The 18,745-nt window shown below is 42.0% G+C and overlaps 1 protein-coding gene and 1 pseudogene across 2 annotated transcripts in view; one reads left to right on the top strand and one right to left on the bottom strand.

Moving 5' to 3' along the window:
* Positions 1-1,232: 1,232 nt before the first annotated feature.
* On the top strand, positions 1,233-1,351 carry LOC134912562 (5S ribosomal RNA; annotated as a pseudogene).
* A 1,851-nt stretch (positions 1,352-3,202) lies between these two features.
* The window catches only part of FBLN7 (fibulin 7), a 200,470-nt gene continuing 184,927 nt past the window's right edge, over positions 3,203-18,745 (bottom strand). For both annotated transcript variants that reach the window (XM_063918103.1, XM_063918104.1), the window contains exons 4-8: positions 10,083-10,208; positions 9,847-9,984; positions 9,555-9,692; positions 6,932-7,070; positions 3,203-5,393 (exon numbers count right to left, since the gene is read on the bottom strand). In XM_063918103.1, coding sequence (XP_063774173.1) covers positions 5,021-5,393; positions 6,932-7,070; positions 9,555-9,692; positions 9,847-9,984; positions 10,083-10,208 — 914 coding nt within the window. In that variant the 3' untranslated portion in view covers positions 3,203-5,020. The remainder of the gene's footprint in view (positions 5,394-6,931; positions 7,071-9,554; positions 9,693-9,846; positions 9,985-10,082; positions 10,209-18,745) is intronic.

Here is an 18,745-nt window from a genome sequence, read left to right as displayed (position 1 = left end):
TATTATTATTAACTGTGGCTCTATCAATTTTCTGAATGATCTATCTTTGTCTTAGTATCAAAACCATTACAGCTCTTAAAGAAACATCCCTTTTCAGTAGCTGTATTTACTTAGATTTTTTTGACTGTGGATTCATTAATTTATTTAATTAAATTTAATTATTCATCATTGATTCATTCTCATAGCTATTAATTCAGACTTGGCTATATATTTAATCCAGGTCCAAATAGTATTGAGACCAGCATTATTGATGTTTGGTGCTTTTTTTCTTCTTGTTTTTTCCATTCAAAATGTTATCTTTGTTTTTCCCATATTTAACTATACTTCAGTGATCTATCTTTTGTGGATATCCATTTCGTAACAGCGGTGTATTTATATCAACTAATTTAAGGTTATTTTGACTCCTTTTGGAGATACAGGTTGAGTATCCCATATCCAAATATTCCGAAATATGGAATATTCCGAAATACAGACTTTTTTGAGTGAGACTGAGATAGTGAAACCTTTGTTTTCTGATGGCTCAATGTACACAAACTTTGTTTAATACATAAAGTTATTAAAAATATTGTATTCAATGACCTTCAGGCTGTGTGTATAAGGTGTATATGAAACATAAACGAATTGTGTGAATGTACACACACTTTGTTTAATGCAGAAAGTTATAAAAAATATTGGCTAAAATTACCTTCAGGCTGTGTGTATAAGGTGTATATGTAACATAAATGTATTCTGTGCTTAGATTTAGGTCCCATCACCATGATATCTCATTATGGTATGCAATTATTCCAAAATACGGAAAAATCCCATATCCAAAATACCTCCGGTCCCAAGCATTTTGGATAAGGGAGACTCAACCTGTATTATCTACTAGTAGTATCAACATTGTGATACCATTTGCAGAGCCTTCTCCTCTGCTTCCCCCCTTTTTTTTTTTTTTTCAACGTGGCTATCACTCAGTGGTTTACAGGTGATTATACTCACTATCCGGTATTTACAACCGATACCGTATACCATAATACATTGAGCAACCATAATCACTGAGAACGACTGTCTCATTGAGAATTTCTTTTTCTGACTATCGCTACAATTTCGGGACTCTCACCATTGATTCAGGGGTTCACCCCTGTCTAACATTGGCAACAGATCCCCCTTCTCACTATACCCCCTCCCCGTTACCTTCTTCTTCACTTCATGAACTCTCATCGGTGATTCCAGTAGCAACTTTATCAATTCTCTACTATCATACCACACTGGTAACGCCCGAATCCTTCCGATCTTGGAAGCTAAGCAGTGTTGGGCTAAGTCAGTACTCGAGTGGGAGACTCTTGAGGAATACTGGGTTTAGTAGAAAATTTGGGTGGCCAGGCTCAGTGTCTAACACCGACAGCAGATTCATCTTTTCTTTATTCAATTTGTTTTCTATCTCTATCCTGATGCCAGTTACAAGCAATACAGCCGATCTGATTATTAATCCAAACTACTGAGGCGCCAAGTGTCTAGCTCTATTTTAAGATTGTACAGCCCAGGCAGTCGTTTGAGACCTAATTTTGGATTTACCATACATTTGAAAGATTTATGCTACCCAGGCAGCTTGGAATCATTATCTGACATTAACATCAGTATTACCGGTTCCAGTGTTTATTCATTTACTTTTTTCTCTACCTGCATATTCAACTACTATGTGTTTTATGTTCATTATCAATAAATATTGAATTTTAGTCTATTTCTTTGATACTTTCATAATTATACAAGAGTGCGCCCACAAAAGAGTCTTCTTTCTCCTTTTATCTAGCATGTTTCATTACTGACTCAGGGTGCACCGCCAAACTTAGATTGATTAGAAAAAATATTTTTTCTTTCTCTCAGTATATTTTGGTATATAAATTATCTGCTGTTTAATCTATTTATTAACTGTGCGGTATAACCCCTATACATGACAGCAATGGAGTATGGACAGGCCTTCTCCTGTAACCCATATGATGTAATGTACGGAGTACAGTTTGTTGAGAGGCCACCTGAATTGGTCCCTGATTCACATTATCCATAATTTGATGCACTGACTGCGGGACTGAACAAGTCTGCCCACTCTCCTTTCCACTTAAGCATCCAGTTGCCGGTGTCTGACGACAGGACTTGCTCTTAGACCAAGTTTTTTGTCTGTTGCTCTGCACTTTAACAACTGCAAACCTAGAACAATTCACCAGTGCAGCCACTTTGCTAATGCTGACACTGCCGCTACAAGCGCTACAATCATTCCACGTGCAAAGTTTGTCAGATCACAACATTTACCCCTTTATTTCATGAGTGATACACTTTATTAGTCTCTGCATACCTACATTCAGATATCCTATGAAGAGCTACTCTGCATAAAATCGCCTGGTGGTCATAATAATTTGCCCACTCATCATGCTTATCTGTATTGCCTACTGTATACCAACCACAGATGAGACAATTTTTGCATAGAGGAATAGCACCCTATTGCTTTTATGACCAATGCTGTAACTATGGCCCCCATTTATCAAGCCTTGGAGAGTGATAAATAGCACGGTGATCAAGTACCAACCAATCACATCCTAACTTCACAGGCTGTGTTTGAAAAATGACAGTTAAGAGCTGATTGGTTGGTACTTTATCGCCGTGCTATTTATCACTCTCCATAGCTTGATAAAGCTGGGCCTATATATTTAATATGTATGAATTAACGGGCAGAGCAAGAAAATTTGTTGCAATGACAAAAACATTGTAAAACTATAGACCGTTCATTACTAAAAATTATATATATAGTGTGTGTGTGTGTGTGTGTGTGTGTGTGTGTGTGTGTGTGTGTGTGTGTGTGTGTGTGTGTGTGTGTGTGTCCGGGGAATTATCACCAACGGTAATACTGAACTTGAGCATATTTGGTAACTCTGAAACGAGTAACAGGGAATAAAGGCTCTAGAGTAGGGGTGGGGAACCTCCGGCTCGCGGGCCGTATAAGGCCCGCGAAGCCGTTTGCTCCGGCCCACCCGCTTCTCTCAGTGAGACACGCCGCCGCTCAGTCCGGCGGCAGTGTGTCTCAGCTGTCAGAACAGGAAGGCTGTCGGGTGGGAGCGGCGGTATGTAGGACTTGAAACCAGCCGCCGGTTCATGAGCCAATCACAGCTCGCGGACCGGCAGCCAATCCGGAGCCGTGGCTGCCGGTCTGCGAGCTCTGATTGGCTCTCGAACCGGCGGCTGGTTTCAAGTCCTATACGCCGCCGCCCAACATAGCCGCGCTCTCCTCCGTGTCCCGCCGAAAGGAGCGGTAAGCAGCATGGGGGGGACGGGGGGGGCATCTGTATACCTGGCACTGTGGGAGGCATCTGTATACCTGGCACTGTGGGGGCATCTGTATATCTGGCACTGTGAGGAGCATTTGTATACCTGGCACTGTGGGGGCATCTGTATACCTAGCACTGTGAGGACATCTGTATACCTGGCACTGTGGGGGGCATTTGTATACCTGGCACTGTGGGGGGCATTTGTATACCTGGCACTGTGGGGGCATCTGTATACCTGGCACTGTGGGGTCATCTGTATACTTGGCACTGTGAGGGGCATTTGTATACCTGGCACTGTGGGGACATCTGTATACCTGGCACTATGGGGACATCTGTATAGCTGGCACTGTGGGGGGCATCTGTATACCTGGCACTGTGAGGGGCATTTGTATACCTGGCACTGTGGGGGCATCTGTATACCTGGCACTGTGGGGTCATCTGTATACCTGACACTGTGGGGACATCTGTATACCTGGCACTGTGAGGGGCATTTGTATACCTGGCACTGTGGGGACATCTGTATACCTGGCACTGTGGGGTCATCTGTATACTTGGCACTGTGGGGACATCTGTATACCTGGCACTGTGAGGGGCATTTGTATACCTGGCACTGTGGGGACATCTGTATACCTGGCACTGTGGGGGGCATCTGTATACCTGGCACTGTGAGGGGCATCTGTATACCTGGCACTGTGAGGGGCATCTGTATACCTGGCACTGTGGGGGCATCTGTATACCTGGCACTGTGGGGTCATCTGTATACCTGGCACTGTGAGGGGCATTTGTATACCTGGCACTGTGGGGACATGTGTATACCTGGCACTGTGGGGACATCTGTATACCAGGCACTGTGGGGACATCTGTATACCTGGCACTGTGAGGGGCATTTGTATACCTGGCACTGTGGGGGCATCTGTATACCTGGCACTGTGGGGGCATCTGTATACCTGGCACTGTGCGGACATCTGTATACCTGGCACTGTGAGGGGCATTTGTATACCTGGCACTGTGGGGGCATCTGTATACCTGGCACTGTGGGGGCATTTGTATACCTGGCACTGTGGGGGCAATTGTGGATCTGGCACTGCACTATTGGGGGCATATGTGTATCACGTCCCATTTTAACTAGCCACACCCATTTTTTGGGCGCGCGCGCCTTCGGCGCACACACTCAGTACCTCTAAGGGGCAGACCTACTGGAGGGCAGGGTAATTTTTTAAGTTGAGAATTTTTGTATGGCCCCCGAAGGATTTTATAAATATCCAAATGGCCCTCGGAAGAAAAAAGGTCCCCCACCCCTGCTCTAGAGTGAAGGGGAGGGGAGGCATACCTTGGCCTTCCATATACCACTATAGTGTCTCCTCCATGGTAGAGGCAGCCATTTTGTTCACAAGAGTGCAACCTATCAATCCACTAGGAACTAGTGACATCATTGAGGCATTATCAAATTACACTGTTGATTGAAGCTTCAACCAAGACATATTGTATTGTACAATCCTATGATATGCATGCTCTAGTGCATTCATATAAAGAAGCAGTCTTACAAGCTCAACTGTAGTGAGGTAAATAAAAGCATTTCTATGTTTTTGGTGTAACTAGTAGATTTTCCATTTCTGTTCCATTGTCCATACTGGAAACCACTTTTTTTAGTTGTTTATTGTCTTTCACAAGATGTTCCATATCTTATTGTACATTCTTTTACATTACCAGTCACTTTCATTTTAGAAGTTGTATGGTGAAACAAAGACAGTGATCCTAGAGACGTGTTTAGCTTGGAACATACGGTCTAAGTACTCAGACATGTCCACATCCACTTCTATGGTCTGAGGTCCTTGTAGGCTTTGAACAAGAATCAGTTCTCCTGTCTGTCGATCCGATCTTTGCATTACAAAATTACCTCTGCTGTTTCCTCCTACTATTCCGAAACGCAAGCTGTCTGGGCCTGGACGTCCTGGAGCTGACGCTGTTGCCATACGAAAAAGAGTGACTGGAGTGGGAAGGTGTGAGGGTAGTGAGAGGTAATGGAAAGAGATGGTCTTTGGTGCATGATGACATGTCCGGCTGTCCATAGGGCAAGGGTTCCGCTCACATTGGCTATGAAGAAATGACAATTTTTTTTAAAAATCTGAAGAAACTGGCCACATTATTGTACATTACATAAGCCATACAGGCATATTTAATTAGCCTGGGGGGCTTGCCACAGGCTCGGGGATAATGCTCCAAGCTATTCTCCCGTGGTAACTCCTTTGGCTAATTGGACATACCTCATAATGTTCAAACACTACACCACAGTTATCATTGGCCAAAAATTAAAAAGTGTTCCATGAAAGGAATTGCTATGGTATGCAGGGCTCAAGTACAGAACATGGGACCCCCTGGACTATCAGTTTTACTATCCATGTGGACACCTATTGTTAATAGTAACATGGGGCGAGAAAAGCGAGCCACAGTGGCCGAAGTGTGGTGAGAAAAGTGTGCCTGCGAAGGTACACGTTTTAATATTCTGTTTTATGTTTAAGTTTAATGATTTTTTGTAGCAGTTTAGTTATGCTAGAGCAGGGAGGCCCATGTTCTGAACTTAAACCATGTATGTATTTCTAAATTGTCAGGAAAATTAATCTAGGTGTGAAGCTAGGCTTTCTTCACCTGGAGAAAAGACTCACCTTCGCATCTGCCCATCCCCCCTGCAGCTCAGTGCCCATTACTCTGTATCCCCTCCTACATCTAAGCACATTTGTTTGATAAATGATACTAATGCAAATGTTTAGCAAATCTTTTACTGATTACAACGGTGCTGATATTGAGTTGGAGCAAAGTGTCTATTTTTGAGGGCAGGCGCAGAAGCCAATATACTACCTTATCCTAATGCTAGTTCTGTAGGGCTAATGCAAGAATCCGTCGGGCTTCATGTAAGGACACAACTGTCATCATTCATATGGGCACTTGCTCCAGCCTCATGCTAGGTGTTAGAGATATATCAGAAACAGGCTTCCCTTCCTCGTACACACAACTCATCATAGAATTAAACTCTAGCTACACCCCATGACACTCCCACTAGAAAGATCGTCCATTTCACATAAAGAGATATCTGGCCTGACTCAGCCAGAGATACGGATGTATACTCTAATCTACTTCTGTGCATGCATCATATGCTAAACCTTTTTGCATCCATGAAAAGAGATGCTTCCGAATCAACCCAAAATGAGGATGTGCTTATGTCAATGTAGCGGCACCAAAAAATTTTTTTAATTCTATTATGTATTTTTAGCCCTTTTAATGTATTTAGTTTTTCTTATGTGATGTTTTGCTTTATTGTCTTTCATTATTGTATGCTATGTTCATGTTTCACATGAAGCTTCAATAAAAACATTTTTTTTAAATAATAATAATAATAATAATAATAATAATAAGCAAATTCTAACTGCTCATCTTCAGCCCAAAAAAAAACATTTGGAAGCCCCAGCTACACTACCTGCATCATGCACAGTTAGCTGGAGGAGAATCCCAGCTGTGAGTACAACCAGGAGTAGAATGTGAGAAGGTTTGGTTACTTCAGTGATTATTCTATGCTATTTGAAGATGTAAGAGAAAAAAGAACCTTCTATTGCACATATTCACTATTCTCTACTTACATTGGTGATGTTTTCACGTAGCTGGTATTCCCACTGGGTTTTGGACACTCCGGAAGGACGCACTGAAAGCTTCCGGCAGTGTTTATGCACATGGTGAGTTTGGTGCAGTTGTGTAGTCCAGAACCACACTCGTCTATATCTAGATATCAAACACAACAATTTGGTTTTAAAATGGATGTGCCGGGCAGAGTATCAGTCTTTACTAAAATGCCAATTAAACAAAGTTGTGTTACGTATTGAAGAAAATCTAAAAACATCAAATCTGGTGTAAGGTGCCTCCTGACGCCATATGATGCAGTGTTAAGGTTTACATTTTGTTCAGTAAGAAAGCGCATTCCATACATTGTATTGTAGGTCCTTTTATCAGGCTGAGTAGCTCACTCATGTATGGGTAACCTTAATCAATACTATGTTAACACTTTTGTGCAGTTACTTTTATATATTTTTTATTTTTACTTATTTTGCTTGATACTACTTGATCTGTTTTAGAATTGCATACAAATGTGTCTAAAAAATTGTCTGTTTTTCTTTGCATAAACTTTTCATGAAACAATATTTTCAATGGTTTGCAACACTAAAGAATGCAAAAGAAGTGACTCGGCTACGTGTAAACACATCTTGTATGAAAAGCAAGAGGAAGATGGAAGCGTGGTTGCAGCACATGTGTAGCCTGAATGATGGGAGAAGCTAGGTGGAGGAATAGTGGGGCAGTGGGACCCGTGCTCACCCAGGCCCCTCCAATAGGACCGGCTCAAGAGTAGCCGCTATCCCACCCCCTTTCTCGGCGCCACTGAGTGCAACACTTGAAAAGTATGGAGAAAGTGCAATAACTACTAGCAGGAAGGTGATACCACTAATTGTGCCTATGACAGTATGCTTTGTCCATTGCCTACGTTCAGTTTTTGACCATTGCCTACCTGCAGGTATTTTAGACACAAATGTAAAAGCAGCAGATGAAATGAGACTATATAATCCAATCTAGAGCCTTTGTTATTTGCTGCACATGTGCCAGAACCCATGAGATTTGCACATGGTACCCCTCTTGTCTTAAATCGCCCTAGTACCCAATCAACTTTTAAATCCAGTTTATAAATTTACCATAACCCCATCAGGTGACCAAGTCTAGTATAGGGAAGGATTGGTTTCTTCAAGTACCTGCAAGATTGAGCAAATGGTGCAAAAACATGTAGAGGTGTGTCCTCATATACCTAACGTTTTTCACCAAATGCCGCGGGGCGTTTCACCAAAGGCAGCAATTCCCTTAATTACATACTTTTTCCTGAATTTTAAACGCTTATTTGCATCATAGCTCCATACATATTCTCTTATCGTGTCCTAGGTACTTAGGATTAGTATTGTTATCCAAAAGGAATTGGTATAGTAATAAATGAAGCATAACGAGACATGGCACTGGTCATTCATATCGGGCCTCTGTCTTTTGCCTTTTACCCAGATTAGCGACTGAGGGCCTAATTCAGATATGTACATGAACCCACAGTTTACGCACATCTCCAATGTGTTTGGATGTGTGCAGAACCCTCACTGTACATGTGCAGATCTGGGGCTGTGATGTCACTCACAGTGCTCCAACTGCTGCTAGCACTGGGAGGCGTCGATAGGCAGCATTGCAGAAACCAAGGTCTGAAGCCAGTGTAAGCATCCATGCAGCCAGCTCCACTGACTTCAGCAACGTGAATTCTCCCGGCCATCCTGAGTAACCGAAGGGTTATTCAGATGACCGATGTTCACACAGATGATTCAATGCCTTATCCCCGGATGCAGCAGCAGATCAGAGAAGTCGGCAAGAGACATCCATCGCCTCCTGCGACACTAACATATTATCGTACAGCTGCTGTGTACAAAGACGCAGTGACCGTGTGACCTGTGTCCACCTCTGAGTCACACACATGAAATGCCAGCGTCAGTAGGCAAGTACAGTACCGGAGCATTGAACTTTTGTCGTATTAGAAATTTGAATGAGACACATATTTTGTGAAAAGTCTCTGGCAGGAAGTTTGGCGCGGCTACGTTGCAAAGTCTGTGTCGCGCAAAATAGGGCAATTTGGTGCAATTTGAGGATAGGTGTATGTGGAAACATGTGTAAGTATTTCATGTTAATATACTCAATTTCACTGAATACCAAATTTAAGTTCCATGTACAGTACATACTTGTTACATAGTGTTCACGCTAGGCTGTTGTAGCAGGGCGCCGCGCCCTGCCCGATTTTTTAAGGGCAACACCCGCCCTGCCCTTTCTGCGGTGCCCTGCTAAAACAGCCTCCCGCTTTCTGCCCTCCGAGCATGTAAAGATGCCGTGCGCATGCGCGCAGCATCCATTCATGCTGTGAGAGCGCTCGGGGGAAGCCCAGCACCTCCGTAGGTGCTGGGCACGCCCCCAACAGTGACGCCGCCCACGCCCCCGTCTATGGGCTGAACCGCCCACTTGTATTACGTACATTGGACACACACCCTATTTGCATGGCCACGCCCCTTTTTGAAGCGTGCACGCGCTTGTGCCCCTCACAGTCCGGCGCCTTGCCCCGATCCTAGGGTGAACACTATTACATATCATACTTGTTTATAACCCTTTACTGAAATGAACTTGTATACCCTACATGCTTACCTTCACAGTTTTTGCCATCACCAAGTAGCTTATACCCCGCAGGGCAAGCACACCGATAGGAGCCAGGAACGTTGATGCATGTGTGCACACAAAGTCGCGACGCTCCTTCCACCTTGTACACCTCACACTCGTTCACATCTACAGAGAAGAAAAACGATACTGAACAGACAGCATCATACCAAGCTGATCAGGTAAGGCAATATAGAAGGGAAATGGCTGTCAGAGCACCAGCTTTACTGTGTCATTGACATTGCTCCTCAGTGTGATGTTTGCATGTCCAGAAATTACTTACCTAGACATACACTATTTTCTGGTGTGCCGCTCATTTGGAATCCAGGATCACAGCTACAGTGCTGAGTACGATCAATCCTTGTACAGACTGCTTTGCGGCTTAAAGAGCTATCACTTTCTACTGGCCTCTCCGGTGGTTCTAAATAAATACATGGGAAAGATGAATTAAGAGATGTTCAGTTATAGGACACTGGACAAATCTTTTCTTGGCCTTTATCGTCCATACATATGCAATACCTGTATGTGTTTTAAGCTGGCAGTTGGATCCTTTCCACTCTGGACGGCAATTACATCTGTATTGGCTGGTTCCTTCCACACACGTTCCTCCGTTTTGACAGGGCTGGCTGCTGCAATGCCTGATATCTAAGAAAGATGCATTTAGAGTTAAGAGTCAGTCAATGCCATGTAATCGAAATAGCAAAAGTAGAAAAGAAACAGTTTTGGGGCCCATATATAAAATATCTTGTTCCTGATCCCTGATCTGATTTGCTGATTTGGATTCTCTGACAATCCGCAAAATCCAACATGCTAGAAATCCCAAACCCGCTATTTCTGATCATTTTTGGATTGGAATTGGCAAATTGGTGATTAGCAACATGTTGGCTGATTTATCGGCAGAATCATTGGCAAAACACAGGAGGAATTTGTCTATAGATTGTTGATGTATGGGCCCTTTGAGCTCTCAAACATATATGGTCTGATGCAGAGTAGGATGAAATTGCACCCGCATTGCGTGGACAGAATATAACACAGATAGAAACATACATAGAATGTGACGGCAGATAAGTTCCACTTGGCCTGTCTAGTCTGCCCCTTTTTTACCATATTTTTACCTCAAACCTTATTTGCTGGTACAGTATGCTGTATGCTGAGCTGTACGTATCTCTGCATTTGGACAGCCACTATCCGTGGACTTAACTGTCGTGTACATCATCAGTGCATAATTGCAACAGACCGACTATAGATTATCCACTCAGTAAAAAAAGTGTAAAATAGATCAAATGGATCTAAAAAATTATATGAAAACAAAGTTCACATTTTTTTCTTTTACCATCATCCTGAAATGACAATAACAGAATAATTCTTGAGGTTGTACAAGTTGAAGGAAGTCTTCACAATAGCGCTTTTCACCCTTTTTAAAAATATGCTCTCATTCCAATGAAAATGCTTAAAAGGTATTTTTGGTTTGCTGACATGACATAAAAACTAAAAGTTTGTGGAATCACTCTGAAAGTCATCTAGAGTAAAGAAACAGATAAAACATGGAAAAACAATAAAAAAAATGACATCTGCTGTATTTAGAAATGTTGCTTCTCTTGGAAGACGTTAGTTTGCAAACTGAGTATTATCACCTCCGCACTACAATTTGGGTATTACAGTTACAATGTAAAATGTAATATTTGGCTTAAATAAATACACAGACTGGAACAAATGACGTGCTGGGATTGTAATCACTGCCAGAGCCCAGATATTAGATACAGTACGGTGCTTATTATTTTTTAATAAGCTATAAAATTAAATTAAAATGAGAATACTAAATTGTACGCAATAAAATTCCTTAAACAGTACTTATCAACAAAATGGTTAATGTTTATAAATAATCATATTTAACACAATAGAAATACAGTAATAACATTCAGTGCATCCGGAAAGTATTCACAACGCTTCGCTTTTTCAACATTTTGTTATGTTACAGCCTTAGTCCAAAATGGAATAAATTCATTTTTCCCCTCAAAATTTTACACACAATACCCCATAATGACAATTTGAAAAAAGTTTTTTTTTAGATTTTTGCAAATTTCTTAAAAATAAAAAACTAAGAAATCACATGTACATATGTATTCACAGTCTTTGCCATGCAAAATTGAGCTCAGGTGCATCCTGTTTCTACTGATCCTCTTTGAGATGTTCCTACAGCTTAATTGGAGTCCACCTGTGGCAAATTCGGTTGATTGGACATGATTTGGAAAGGCACACACCTGTCTATATAAGGTCCCACACTTGACAGTGCATGTCTGAGCACAAACCAAGCATGAAGTCAAAGGAATTGTCTATAGACCCCCGAGACAGGATTGTATCGAGGCACAAATGTGGGGAAGGGTACAGAAAAATATCTGCTGCTTTGAAGGTCCCAATGAGCACAGTGGCCTTCATCATCCGTAAATGGAAGGAGTTCGGAACCACCAGGACTCTTCATAGAGCTGGCCGGCCATCTAAACTGAGCGATCGGGGAAGAAGGGCCCTAGTCAGGGAGGTTACCAAGAACCCGATAGTCACTCTGTCAGAGCTACAGCATTCCTCTGTGAAGAGAGGAGAACCTTCCAGGAGGACAACCATCTCTGCAGCAATCCACCAATTAGGCCTGTATGGTAGAGTGACCAGTGGAAGCCACTCTTTAGTAAAAAGCACATGGCAGCCCGCCTGGAGTTTGCCAAAATGCACCTGAAGGCCTCTCAGACCATGAGAAATAAAATTCTCTGGTCTGATGAGACAAAGATTGAACTCTTTGGTGTGAATGCCAGGCATCATGTTTGGAGGAAACCAGGCACCGCTCATCACCAGGCTAATACCATCCCTACAGTGAAGCATGGTGACAGCAGCATCATGCTGTGGGGATGTTTTTCAGTAGCAGGAACTGGGAGACTAGTCAGGGTAGAGGGAAAGATGAATGCAGCAATGTACAGAGACATCCTGGATGAAAACCTGCTCCAGAGCGCTCTTGACCTCAAATTGGGGTGACAGTTCATCTTTCAGCAGGACAACGACCCTAAGCACACAGCCAAGATATCAAAGGAGTGGCTTCAGGACAACCCTGTGAATGTCCTTGAGTGGCCCAGCCAGAGCCCAGACTTGAATCCAACTGAACAGCTCTGGAGAGATCTGAAAATGGCTGTGCACGATGCTTCCCATCCAACCTGATGGAGCTTGAGAGGTGCTGCAAAGAGGAACGGGCCAAACTGCCCAAAGATAGGTGTGCCAAGCTTGCGGCATCATATTTAAAAAGACTTGAGGCTGTAATTGCTGCCAAAGGTGCATCAACAAAGTATTGAGCAAAGGCTGTGAATACTTTTGTACCTGTGATTTCTTAGTTTTTTATTTTTTATAAATTTGCAAAAATCTCAAAAACACTTTTTTTCATGTTGTCATTATGGGGTATTGTGTGTAGAATTTTGAGGGGAAAAATGAATTTATTCCATTTTGGAATAAGGCTGTAACATAACAAAATGTGGAAAAAGTGAAGCGCTGTGAATATTTTCCGGATGCCTCTATACCTAGAAGACCTTGCTTTGATGTTAATTTGAATTGTATATCACTCTGTCATATCTGGAATTAAAATGCAAATCCCTACTTTAGATTACAAATTATTTTGTGCATTAGATTCTCTATATTCTGCCTAAATATAGGTGAAAAGGTTTAGGCACAGGCAGCCTCAAAATATGCTCATTCCAACTTTGTACCCATGACTTGTATGTAAATGGAGAGTATTAAATTGAGTGGCTTCCCACACCGTTTCTTAAACTGAGTTGGGTGCTGAGGACAAGCAGCGGATTGGGAAGTGATGTCACAAGGTAAAGCAGACAATTAGCTAAATGCAAGTGTTATGCCAACACTGCAACCATGTCGTTAGCTGCATTAGAAGTATGTTAAGTGAATGGGGAAAGTGCTAGTGCTAGTGCGATATGGAAAATACTGGTATTAGATGGGGCACTAACTGTATAATATGACGCAGTATTATATTTTGGGCTGCTTCTTGTATAAAATAGAATAATTGATTAAGGCATTTGCTCCCTCACTCCCCACCACTGGCAATTAGATTCATTGGCTGTTACTGGCAGATAGCTTTCACCTGATTTACATGGACAAGCCTATTTATAAAGCACAGGTACTTTTGCAGTCTCAGGATGCCAATAACACAATTAGAAAAATAGAATTTTGGCGTGGCCTAACGGCAGGAGAGAGCAGTCGCAGCCTTCATGAGCTCCTGCTTTAACATCTAAATCCTCCTTTGTACACACCCTAACGCACTCCTCCCATCATATTAACCCTCTCTTTTCCCTGTTTGTCCCCAACTGTGTGATGTTAGTGTATTAGAATGCTTATATTTGTAGACACTCCCTTACTAATCTGTGTAAGCCTGAATCTTTAGTGATGGTCCCTGGGACAAGGGGGATGCTGAGAAGTGGGTGGTCCAGTGTGTGTGTGCCTGCAGTTGGTGATGGAATAAACAGCACAGCAGTGAACTCACATGTCTCTGTGTCCTGACGACTGGATTTACAAACATATGAACAAAACATGGTGTCAGAAGAAGTTTAACTTGGACTGCTAGTGCTCTCAGAGTGTGAAAGAATCCTGCAGAAGTCTGTAAGGTTGTGATAGTGTCTGCAAAGCCTCCCGTGTGCTCCTCTCTTCAAACAGTGAGTAACCATGGATAAACTAGCTCCTCCAAACGGCATGCTGATGTCTGGTAACTTGTCTGAAAACTGGAAAAGATTTAAGCAAAGGTTTAAAATATATCTTGTTGCCTGTGGAGCTGATTCAGAGGCTGACAAAACGAAGGCATCCATTTTCCTCCATGTGATAGGAGAGGATGTGCAGGACATTTATAATAGTTTTCAGTTTGCTGAGGGGCAGAATATGGTGCTATCTTCTATAATGCAAAAGTTTGAAGATTACTTTGTGCCAAGGAAAAATGTGACATATGAAAGATATGTTTTTCACATGTGATCAGAAGTCTGTAGATGGATTTAATCAGTATGTTACAGAGCTGCAATCACTCAATAAAACCTGTGAGTTTGGTGATTTAAAGGATTCACTGATTAGAGATCGTATTGTCTGTGGAATACCTGATAATGGACTCAGAGAGAAACTGCTGAGAGAGCAAGACCTAACACTAGAAAAGGCAGTGACTATGTGTAGATCTGCAGAAATAACTAGATTTCAAGCCAAAAAGTTACACAAGGAAGTTGATGCTGCTGTCCATGTAGTGCAGAACACAGAGCCAAGCAAACCTCCATTCTAAAGAATGAAGCAGTCTAAGCCACAGTCTAGTAAGGAAATGTGTAGTAGATGTGGAAATGCTCACAATCCTAAAATGTGCCCTGCTTATGGCAAAACCTGCATGAAATGTGGTAGACTTAATCACTTTGCCAAATGCTGTAAAATTAAAAGTAAAACAACCAAAGTGCATGCTGTTAAACAAACAGATGAATTCTTTGTGGATTGCATTGAACTTTGCAGTGCAGATAAAAAAGGATGGATTGTCCCTTTAACTGTGAACGAGATTGTCATTCCCTTTAAGCTTGATACTGGCGCGCAGGTGAATTTAATATCATTTCAAGACTATAAGACTTTTAGAGTAAAACCTAAAATTCATCCAGCCAAAGTGAAATTTACAGGGTACACTGGGGAGGAAATTCCTGTGAAAGGTACATGCTTAGTGACACTGAAATATAAGGGACACAGTTTAAAACATCTCTACTGATTGTGGATAAAAATGTGCAACCGATTCTAGGATTAAGTTCCTGTGAGAAACTAAACTTGCTAAAGAAAGTTTTTATGGTGACATCACAAGTAGAAGATGACTGCAAATCGATATTTACAGAATACAGAGACTTGTTTGAAGGTCTAGGTTGTTTGCCTGGAGAGCATAAAATAAATATAGACACGCAAGTTTCTTCAGTCATACACTCCTGTAGAAAAGTGTCGTTTGCACTGAGAGAAAAACTTAAACAAGAGTTAAATCGCATGGAAGCCTTGGGTGTGATACAGAAAGTTGATGAGCCTACTGAATGGGTAAGCTCCTTAGTAATTGTTAAAAAGAAAAATTGACAACTCAGAATATGTCTAGACCCCAGAGATTTAAACAAAGCTATTAAACGAGAACATTTCAAACTACCAACCAGAGATGAAATCATGTCGCAATTTGCGGGAGCAAAATGGTTCAGTAAATTGGACGCATCTTCAGGATTCTGGCAAATGAAGCTAGATGAGGCCAGCTCAAAGCTTTGTACATTTAATACACCAGAAGTTCGATACAGATTTCTTAGACTACCATATGGAATTTTGTCTGCTCCAGAAGTATATCACAAAAAGATACACATGATTTTTGAACATATTCCAGGTGTTGAAACAATGATGGATGACATTATTGTCTGGGGATTTACAAAGGAAGAACATGATTCTAGATTGAGACAAGTAATGGAACTTGTCAAGAAAGTGAATCTAAAGCTAAACAAGGACAAATGTGAATTTGGCGTGAATACACTTACCTTTATGGGCGACGTGGTCTCGGATCTAGGTGTAAAACCAGACCCAAGGAAAATATCAGCCATAGTGAACATGGAACGTCCTAACAACAAAGACGACGTCAGAAGATTCCTAGGAATGATTACTTACTTAGGAAAGTTTATTTCTCAACTCTCTGAATGAACAGCCTCTCTTAGATGGTTGTTGGACAAAGATAACGAGTGGATGTGGTCACATGAACAAGAAGAAAGTTGGCAAAACTTGAAACAGATCATTACCAGAGCAATCAGTGCTAAAATTCTTTGATCCTGCGAAAATAATAAGAATTTCAGCGGATGCTTCGCAATTTGGCCTAGGCTCAGTGCTCTTACAAGAACATGAGGTTACATGGCAACCAGTAATCTATGCATCAAGAGCACTGACAAGTGCTGAAACAAGGTATGCTCAGATAGAAAAAGAACTTCTAGCGATCACATATGCATGTGAGCGATTTCATCAGTTTGTGTATGGTCAAACATTTACAGTGGAAACTGACCACAAGCCATTGGTAGCTATCATGACTAAATCATTACATGACTGTCCCATGAGAATTCAACGAATGCTTATCAGACTACAGAAATATGATGTACACTTGCTGTACTGTCCCGGCAAATACATGTACATTGCTGATACACTTTCTCGTGCTGTGGACAAAAGTGAAGGTTCCAAAAGTCTGATGGATGAAGAGATAGAAGCCTATGTTAATTTGATTGTAGCTTCTCTACCAGTGTCTCTTGCAAGATAAGAACAGATTACACAATGAAAGTGTTGAAAGATATCATTCTGAAAGGTTGGCCAGCAGGAAAACATGCGTGCCCGCTGTCTATCCATTCTTATTGGATGTACCGCAGTGACCTTACAGTTGTCGATGGTATTATTTACAAAGGCAATAGGTTTGTCATACCTGCACGACTAAGAAAAACTATGCTGTGCAAGATACATGAAGGCCACTTAGGAGAAGAAAAATGTAAGCGGAGAGCGCGTGAAGTTATGTATTGGCCAAGAATGTACCAAGACATAGCACAGACTACAGCTACATGTGAATTGTGTCTTACGTATAGACCAAAACAACAAGTCGAGCCACTAAGTCCTCACGCAGTGCCAGAGAGGCCGTACCAGAAAGTTGGCGCAGATTTGTTTGATTGTGATGGGAAAACGTACATTGTCATGACTGATTATTACTCTAACTACCCTGAGGTTAAGACACTACATACAACTACTAGTAAAGCCGTAATCAATTGCATGAAGTCAATCTTTGCAAGGCATGGTGTTCCTATGGAAGTGTTCACTGACAATGGTCCTCAGTTTTCCAGTGCTGAATTTAGACAATTTGCTGATGAGTGGGAATTTGTCCATACTACGTCAAGTCCCCACTATCCACGCTCAAATGGGTTGGCGGAAAGTTCAGTAAAAACTGTAAAGAGTCTCATGAAAAAATCTCAAGAAGGTAAAGAAGATTTCTACAAAAGTCTTTTAATCTACCGCAGTACACCTTTACAGAATGGACTTTCTCCTGCACAAATGCTGATGGGAAGGAGGATTAGAGCAAATCTCCCGATACATGATGAACTGCTTAATACACATAACTCAGCATTGGTCAGACTGAGTAAGGAACGTCAACAGGCGAAACAGAAACTGTTCCATGACAGGCAATCAAAAAGCTTATCTGATCTAAAATCGGGTGACCAAGTCCGTCTCAGAGATAACGAGAAAGGTATTTGCGTGCAGAAAGGTATTGTGCAAGCACAAGTAGCACCAAGATCTTATACTATACGTACAGAGTGTGGAATGGAAGTAAGAAGAAATCTGGTGGATTTAAGATCTCAACCTAACCATAATGAAGACAACATAACTGAAGAATACCCTTCATCTGACATGTATGATGATCCTCATAATGGTGAACAAACAACGATTCTACAAAGGTCCAACATGGTCGATGAAACACAGACTGTGTATGAAAGACCTAAAAGGGAAATACGCAGACCTGAGAGACTCAGTGAAATGTGTTAGATGATGTTCTTAATATGATGTTGTTAATTGTTGCATTGAAGCGTACAGGGCTCATCTTTGAAGAAAAGATGATGTGATGTTAGTGTATTAGAATGCTTATATTTGTAGACACTCCCTTACTAATCTGTGTAAACCTGAATCTTCAGTGATGGTCCCTGGGACCAGGGGGATGCTGGGAAGTGGGTGGTCCAGTGTGTGTGTGCCTGGAGTTGGTGATGGAATAAACAGCACAGCAGTGAACTCACATGTCTCTGTGTCCTGATGACTGGATTTACAAACATATGAACAAAACAAACTGCAGGCGGGTTTGTGCTACGGAGCCGGAGAGCATCCTGTACGCTCTTGCAGGCTGTGGCCTACCTGCCTCGTAGAAGCCAGGGCCTCAATTTCGGCGAGTTGTGGGGCGCGGCTCTCTCACACTTGTCACTGCAGCTGCTGGAGCCGTTGCAGCTGGGGAAGGCTCTCCCTCACCCATATGTGAACGGATGCTGACTGCTGGATGCCGGGGACAGCGGGACCAGGCGGAAAGGCATGGCCTCACACTGAACGGTGGCCAACTTGCCCGTGGCGCTAGAAGGTGAGGAGTTGAGGGCTGATAGCCTATA

The sequence above is a fragment of the Pseudophryne corroboree genome, chromosome 4 (genome assembly GCF_028390025.1).
Source record: "Pseudophryne corroboree isolate aPseCor3 chromosome 4, aPseCor3.hap2, whole genome shotgun sequence".
NCBI classification, from domain to species: Eukaryota; Metazoa; Chordata; class Amphibia; order Anura; family Myobatrachidae; genus Pseudophryne; species Pseudophryne corroboree.
The sequence above is the reverse complement of the archived record's forward strand: the minus strand, read 5'-3'. Positions and strand labels throughout refer to the sequence as shown.